Here is an 8,642-nt window from a genome sequence, read left to right as displayed (position 1 = left end):
TACAAGTCTCAGTCAGGCTTCTTAGGGTCTCCTTCCTGCCTCTGAGATTTTGCTGAGCTCCTCCCACTTGTCCCTTGGGTTCTCAAACCCAAAGAGGCCTTCATCCTTGACTGTTCCAGTTTGGAAAATGTAACGGGGGAGGGTAGCACAGGGGATGATGTGGTCTTAGTTCTTCAGGCCCCAAAGGATGGCATATGTACAAGCCGCAGAGGGTCAGGTGAGGGCTGGCTGAGGGAGGGAGCAGCTGGCCACAGGCTGGCTGCAGCAAGGTTTTATGTCTGGTTTTGCAGGAGCACAGAGAGGGTCAAAGGACAGGGAAGGGCATTCTCTGGAGGAAGGTGGGAGTGGAGAGAGCTTTTCATTCCCGGTTGGTGCCAAAAAGCTGCAGGAAGAAGGTGAAGATATAGATAATATCTAGGTAAATGTTGAGGGCTCCAAAAATATACTCTTCTGGGCTCAGCGAGTGGCGTCGGTTACCCATCAGCAACTGGGTGTCAAATGCCAGGAACTGGGGAAGGAGGAGAGAGAGAGAGAGGTCAGAGGTCCAGTCAATGTGACACTAAGACATCCTAGCTACCACACTCAGGCCTCCCTGATTTTTTTTTTACCCTCAACTGCTGTTTGGATGTGCAGTGACTCTCCTGTGACAGAACAGAATCTCTTGCTTTTCCAACACCTTCCACCCCTAATTCTATTCAATACCTATTTACCAAGCAACAACTATGTTTCAGACACAGGAGTACAGCAGAGAGCAAGACAGATGGTATTCCTGACCTTGAAGAGCTCTGTGTCCAGTAGGAAGTAAGGGCCTATGCCATGAGTGTAACTAAAAAGGTTTACAAGACCTATGTGGGTGTGGCAGGGAGTTAGGGAAGGAGGGGTCCTTCCAGCTGAGCCCGATCTTCATGCTTCTGGCAATAAAAGCAGGGACTGAGCATTCTTAAGTTATTTGCACACAATAGCCCATTTATTTCTACTAACATCCCCTTCCAGTAGGACTTAGCATCCTAGAGGAAACCTAGGCCAGAGATGTTAATTTGTCCAAGTTTACCCATCTGGGAAGTGGCAAGCCCAGGATTTGAACCCAGACAGGCAGGCTCCAGATCCCCTAGGCTTAACCATTCTTCTCTGCTGCGCACTGGTAGCACCCCGGGTTACTGCATTTCCTCCCAGGAAACATGGTCTCCCATGGACACTGAACAGATTCCTAAGGGACAGTGCCTCTCTATCACTGCTGCCCCTATCAGGCCTCGCCACTGCTCCCAGCAACTCCCTCTCCTCCTCCATACCTATCCTTGGGGTCCAAGCCTACACAGTAGGACTCCCCAGTAACAGGATATAGAATTTGGTAAGCACAGTGCACCTTTCTGGGAAGAAAGGCCAAAAAAGTCCAGCATTGTCCCAAGGATAAGAAGCACTGGTACACATGGGATTGGAATTCTTTAAATCCATTCACATTCTTGTTAACTGGGCTGTGCCCAGCTCTTCCGTCACTTGTGTATGGAAGACTGGTGTTCCTACAGCCCTCTGAAAGTCATTCATTATACAAAAACTATTCACAGACACAGTTGCATGCCAGAGACTTGTGGAGAGCTGAAAAGACAATAAGGGACACAAAGCTATGCCTGCCTTTGAGAAGCTCACAGCTTAGAGGGGGATACAGATAACTACAAGAACATCTGGTATATGCTATAATCAGAGCTCCTGATTGGGGAGGAGGAAGATGTGGTGACATTTTGCCTAGGGTTTGAAGGATGAATAGAAGTTTGCTAGACTGAGAAGACCCAGAGGAGCCTTGAGGACCTGAGGCACCCTGTGAGGAACTCCATGTGGCAGGAGCAATATGGGAAGGGAAAGAAGACAAAGGGGCTGGAGCCTGACCTTGAAGCTTGAACTTTGCTCTGGAGGCACTTTCCTTCACCCTAGCCAGGTTCCTTGACTTCCCAGGACTGATTTCTTGGAGTTGCTTTAGATACAGCCCTATGGAATCCTGGGAGAAGCCGTGCTGATGTTCCCAGTGCACAGGTACCAGGGAGCACTCTAGCATGTGAGACACAGAGTCACACACTTGAAGGTGAGGTGGTAAAGGTAATTGTGAGCTCAGTCTCCAATGTCAGCCTGCTACTCACTAGCTGGGGGACCTGGGCAATGTACCCAATCAGCTTGATTCCCCAGCTGTGAAAGGGAGATGAGAGTAACTTGTCTCATGAGGTTGTCGTGAGAGGAAGATGAGCATGTAAGGCACCTGCACACAGCACTCAATGAATCATAGCTATGACCTTGGTTTTATTGTTATTATCTGCATAAGGAGAGGTGCCCTCTTGAGGACAGGTAGACACCGCTGATGAGACCCAGGTGGCTCCTGCATCTCATCAGGGAGGCAGAGATGTTCTTAGGGGAAGACGTGTGGCGTTAACAGAAGGAAAATGGGGAACCACAGCCAGGATGGAAGGGAGCCTGCATGGGTACATCAGGTTCCTGAGCCCCCCAGCATTGAGGGAAGAGCACCCACAATTGTGGAATTGCGGTGGAAATGCCTTCATATGGGCTGGGGATGTGGCTCAAGCGGTAGCGCGCTGGCCTGGCATGCGTGCGGCCCGGGTTCGATCCTCAGCACCACATACAAACAAAGATGCTGTACCCTCTGATAACTAAATAATAAATATTAAAATTCTCTCTCTCTCTCTTTAAAAAAAAAAAGAAATGCCTTCATATGACCTCAGTGTCCTCATCCACAAAATGGGACAGTAACGAGACAAGGGGACACTGTATATTACAGTACAGAGTGCTATCAACTATGATTACTCTTTAGCTTCATTTTACCTTATTCTACTCTGTGGAATTTGATTTGGGTTCCCAATTAAATTTTCCTTCTGTAGAGAACAAACAAGCAGAGGGACCAACTCAAATGCTACAGGCTGTTTAGCAGTCACAGTTGCCAGCATAAGTTAATAAATTGTTGATCTGCCTTATCAATCAGGAGCTTGCTTGGTTGACTTCCCAGAGCCTGGTCACCCCTGGGTGAGCTAATGAAATTGAATCTCTCAACCTAGAAGGCTTGGACCTGATCAGGCCTGGGGCTGGCTCCTCCAAGGAGCACCCACCCAAGGAGGTCTCTGCAGCCAACTGGCTTTTCTCTTGGAGAGAAGAATGGAAGCATTTCTGCCCCTGCCATTGGCCAGAGGCCATGGATGCTTATCTACTTGGTGCTATCTGTTATGGCCTGCCCCAAATTTCAACCCTCTGCTGGTACCACCCATCACCACAACCTCATCCGTGTGAGTCAACTGAAGGCTTGTCACCCATTTATCCTCAACAATATTTATTGAGAACCCATTTTGTTCTGGTGAAGTTGCCCTGATAGAACTGACAGTTTAATGGGGGAAAAGACATGATCAGAGATTTTGTTATGTGTATGCATTCATTAGAGGGAAAAGTAGTCCGCTGGTATCTTCCTGGGTGATGGGAAGCACTGTTAACTAGTGTCTTAGTTGAGAGCAGGTATCTTGGTTTTGGTTAACATCTTAGCTGGCAGCTAAAATTTTAGTTGAGAACTAACAACTGAGTTGACTGCTAATACCTAGAAGGAGAGCAGGTGCCTGAGTTAGGACCCTACTGTACATGAGACTTTTAGAAGGACTACATGATATGAGGCAAGAGGCATAGGGGGCAAGTGGTGCTAGGATGCTATTAATAGGAATAGTCCTCATCTGGGCTAATACTCTATCATATCTTACTCCCTCAATTTTCCCTGGAAGGTAGGCATTGTCACTAACTATCTTATATATAAGGCAAGGAGTCTCAGAAAGACAAGTGACTTGCTGTTGGCAAGTCACTTATCTAGCACTGGAACCACATCACCCACTTTCTATTCTGGTGGGGCTGGGGGAAGAGCAAGCCTGCAGGGAGACACAGAGAGGACCACACAGGGAGCAGAAGGGCCAAGGTAGACTTCCCTGGTTCCTCCACAGTCCAGGGCTGCACCTGCTCAGAGCCCCCTGGTCACACATCTGGCCTGACCTGGAATACAGCCTCAGAGCTGAGGCTGAGGTATTCCAGGAGCACCACTCTATAAAAAGGCCAGCTCAGAGCCACCAAGAGACAGGCACTGAATACAAAGATCTGGGGTTGCAGTGTGTTGAGTCAGCAAAAAAGGGAACATGTGGACCGCATCCGTCCTACGGAAATGCCAGCATGGTGCACAGAGCGGCGCACCCCAGGCCACTCTCTCAGTGTTTGTTCTAACAGTGATTCACTGGCAACAACCCAAACTATCAACAGGGGACAGTTAAATAAACTGGCACGAGTACTGAGGTGGAAACAACTCTGATATATACTACTATGAGAAAAATGCAAGTTGGTTTTTTCCCCATTTTTAAAAATCTATATTATATGATCTCACAAAACTATGCACATCACAAGAACCTATATAGAAATGATCTACATAGAAAGGTTTGGAAGGAGAGACAACTGCCCACAGTGGTTACCACCAGGGGAAAGGAATAATAGATGCTGTCAAAATGACATTTCTTTTATCCATATTTAAGATTAAAAAATATCTTAAAAGATGTATTTATGGGGCTGGGGATGTGGCTCAAGCGGTAGCACACTAGCCTGGCATGCGTGCGGCCTGGGTTCGATCCTCAGCACCACATACAAACAAAGATGTTGTGTCTGCCAATAACTGAAAAATAAATATTAAAAAAAATTCTTAAAAAATGTATTTATAATTATGAAACTAGAAATTAAAAATAAAAGGAGGAGCCAGGTACTGGGGCACAAGCCTGTAATCCCAGCAGCTTGGGAGCCGGTGGGAGGAGCACGAGTTCAAAGCCAGCCTCGGCAATGGTGAGGCACTAAACAACTCAGTGAGACCCTGTCTCTAAATACAATACAAAATAGAGCTGGGATGTGGCTCAGTGGTCGAGTGCCCCTGAGTTCCATCCTTGGTAACCACTCCCCCAACAAAATAATAAAAGGAGGAGCTTATGAACTGCATTGTTCAATGTTCATCACAAACCCCTGTGCCAAGTGTTTCATGATATTTTTTGGCATTGGCTGAGGAGACTCAAGCACAGAGTGTAAGTGACTAGCTCACTTCATGCAGCCAAGAGAATAGCTGTTTTCTGACCCTGAAGCCCAAGAGAAGCAAGCATGGTGTATGTGTGTGTGTGTGTGTGTGTGCATGTAGAAAAAATGAAGAGTTGGGAAGAGAAGCAAACTGAGTTCATGGCCAGAACACAGGCTTCATGGACAATGCAGAATACTGGGCCCACCCTGCCCCCATGTTTTCAACTAGAGGGTTGGCTTGGGTCTTGAGGATTCTTTTCTGTTTCCAGTACTGGGGATTGAACCAATGACTTTGAACATACTTGGCAAGGGCTGTACCATGGAGCCTCACTCTCCCCTCCCCTTTGTGTTTTGAAATGGGGTCCCTCTAAGTTGCCCAGGCTGGCCTAGAACTTGTGGTCCTTCTGCATCAGCCTTCCAAGTCACTGGGATTATAGACATGTTCCACAATGCCCAGCTGGGTAATATTAAGAGAAGACACTACCATCCTTAAGTCCTGGTGCCCCAGTCTGGGCTTTAGGACAGTGTGAGGAAGCAGGGGAGTGAGGAGAGGTTACTGAGTGGGAGTCTGGGTTCCATTTTTTTTTAAAATATTTTTTTAGTTGTCAATGAACCTTTTTGTTTATTTATTTTTATGTAGTGCTGAGAATCAAACCCAGTGCCTCATATGCTAAGCAAACCACTCTCTACTACTGAATCACAACCCCAGGCCCTGGGTTCCATTTTTTGTTTGATGCCAATAGAAGGTACTTCTCTCTCCTTGGTTGACCTGACACAGCATTTACATCCTCAGGCAGACCACCGAAGTGGCAAGGTCTGACAGGCACTTGATCCCAAAAGCCTGGCCCAGGATGAAAATGGAATAGTGTACAAATGTGTATGAAAGAGCCTATGTGGCCACATAAGGGGTATGGGTACAATATAGTTAAGAACACAGGCTGGAGAGATATGCAGAACTGGGTTCAAATCCTGGCTCTGACTTTAGGCAACTCACTGCCCTGAACAAGTAAGAGTCATTGATCACCGATGGTATGCCATGCACTGCCCATGTGCTTCATATATATCAGTTCTCATAAAAATCACAACCTCCTAGGGAATGGATACTATTATCATCCCCATTCACAGATGATGAAACTGAAGCACAGACAAAACAAATAAACTTGTTCAAGGTCACTTGTTCAAGGTCACACAGTGGTAAGGATGAGCGAGGCCTTGAACGAAGTTTGGTGGGGGTGCCTTGGCCAGCTGCAGAGCTTCCCCCTACTCCACAAGCCCCCTGGCACCACCTATGGCACTGCTTCTGGCTCTGCCCTGGAGGATTGCATCCTGGATGCTATCTGCCTGCTGCCCGCAGGGCCTCATCCCTCCCTCAAGCCTGTATCCTTGGAGATGAGGGGAGTTCTTTCACTTCCTCCTCCCTAGCAGGCTGTCCTGACCATCCAGGCTTGAGCAGGGTGTTGGTTCTGAGGATTAGCCATCAGAAGGTGAGACTGAGGTGAGGCCTGGGAGGGGGATGCAGCACCCAGGTCAGTCCAGCCCCCACCCCTGAGGAATCCACTCAACCTCCTCCTGTAATGTAGGTGAGGCCTCAGTAAGGCCACAGTGCTATTTCCTTTCTGTGATGAGGGTGGGTAGCTCTCACTGATGTTTTAGGCTTATGTAAACCCTAGAGGCAAAGGAGCCTCTAAATTCCGAGTGAAAGAGATACGCCTAAGATTATTCTGTGGCCTTGGACTTGTGCAGTGATCATTATTTCTGCAGTGTTGTTCCAATTGCACAGGAGGTCGGGTGCACATCACAGCTCACTGGTGGGGTAGGGCCAAGGGCGGGGGAGATGGGAGTGTTTTTCTTAAATCTTCCAGAAGCTGTGGGCCGGGCCTAAGCAGATCATGGGTGGGGAATACAGATTCTCTATTGGGACTGGATGAAAATAACTGCCAAAAGCCTCACATTATAGGTAACAGGGATTGAGAAGGATTCTCTGGTCTGGAGAATCTCTCTAGGACTCCATTTTCACATCTTTGAAATGGACAGAGAGATGCTGGGCTGATAGTCAGGAAAGTTGGGCTTTCATCCAGTGTGGCTGTTTATACTGTGTGTGTGTGTTTGTGTGTGTGTGTGTGTGTGTGTACCTTTTCTCTCTGGGCCGAGGAGAGATGGCTGTGCTTTAACCTCAGGGTGAGGAGTCTGCACACAGTGCTAGAGGCCTACCACCTCTACAAAGCATCTTCCTAACACTGGCTTTGGCCTTCTATCAGACGTCAAAGCATCTTCTTGTGACCATACATATACTCCCTGCTACCCTGACTCTGGGACACTGTAGTGGTTTCCTATCTGGTCTCTGGTTTCCCAGCCTCTGACTGATTCACTTGGTTTCTCCCTAATCTTCCCTGAAGCATGGTGACTGGGATGTTTTTTTTAATCAACTCTCAGTGGCTCCCATAGTTCTCAAACTGGCTAGGTTGGTCGGGAGGGAGAGTTCTATCCAAATGGGCCCATCATTTGATTTCTAAATACCTATGTCTAGCTTCTTCCCTAGGTCTCTCAGACTTGGCTTCCTGATTTAGGTAGCTCAGTGGTCTTAGCTTCCCCCCGCAAAAGGTACAACTCTAAGATGGAGTAACCTTCAGAGTCATGTGACCTGGAAGATTAGCCCGCTGTTGCTAGAAATCAGCTGATCAGGCCCTTGACCCCATTCCTCTCAATTCCTACTCAGGCCCCTCAATACTGTCCCATTGTCCCAGACCAGCCATGAGTTTCTACAAAAAAAAAAAAAAAAAAAAAAGCAGCATTCAAGAAGAGGGCACCAGGGCTGGGGATGTGGCTCAAGCGGTAGCGCGCTCGCCTGGCATGCGTGCGGCCTGGGTTCGATCCTCAGCACCACATACCAACAAAGATGTTGTGTCCGCCGAGAACTAAAAAATAAATATTAAAAATTCTCTCTCTCTCTCTCTCTCTCTCTCTCTCTCTCTCTCTCCTCTCTCACTCTCTCTTTAAAAAAAAAAAAAAAGAGGGCACCAGGAGGTGAGAGGAGAATGCAGTCACTCTAAGGCCAGTGCCTTTTAGCTGACTCACCCACTTCTGGCATTTGAGTACTGGCATCCAGTAGTGGGGCTGGGTGGGAGTTGCTGAAAATTCAAGGTTTCCTGACCATGTACCAAGGATGGATGTGGGTGAAGCCTAGGAGAGGCCTGTTCCTCAAGGCTGAACCAGAGCCCTAAGAAGCCTCGACTCTCCACCCCCTGAATTGCAACACAATTCAGCTGATTGACCCTGCCCTCAAAAATGGCAGAATGTCTCAAGGCAAAGACTGAGGTTTCTAGGAGAGAAAAATCACTGGATTCTCCCAGCCCCTTTAAAGTCCAGGCTGGTGGGAAGCAGGAAGAAACATCCCACTGGGGATCTGCAGCCTCCTAGGACACTTCTCTTCATCCTTTTCTTGCATATCCTTGATGAGGCAGCAAACAGGTCAAGGATACACTGAGCTCTTTCTGCAATTCTCATCTAGCTGCAGGGCTAAGAGAACCCTCCATTGTGCTGAAGATCCACCCCCTAAAGGCTAAGTTTGGGGA

General features: G+C 47.8%; 1 protein-coding gene across 2 annotated transcripts in view; it reads right to left on the bottom strand.

Moving 5' to 3' along the window:
* Positions 1–358: 358 nt before the first annotated feature.
* The window catches only part of Faim2 (Fas apoptotic inhibitory molecule 2), a 28,561-nt gene continuing 20,277 nt past the window's right edge, over positions 359–8,642 (bottom strand). For both annotated transcript variants that reach the window (XM_026407096.2, XM_026407097.2), the window contains exon 12: positions 359–508. In XM_026407096.2, coding sequence (XP_026262881.1) covers positions 359–508 — 150 coding nt within the window. The remainder of the gene's footprint in view (positions 509–8,642) is intronic.

Source organism: Urocitellus parryii, chromosome 5 (genome assembly GCF_045843805.1).
Source record: "Urocitellus parryii isolate mUroPar1 chromosome 5, mUroPar1.hap1, whole genome shotgun sequence".
NCBI classification, from domain to species: domain Eukaryota; kingdom Metazoa; phylum Chordata; class Mammalia; order Rodentia; family Sciuridae; genus Urocitellus; species Urocitellus parryii.
Note: the sequence above shows the minus strand (reverse complement) of the source record. Positions and strands in the feature narration are given on the sequence as shown.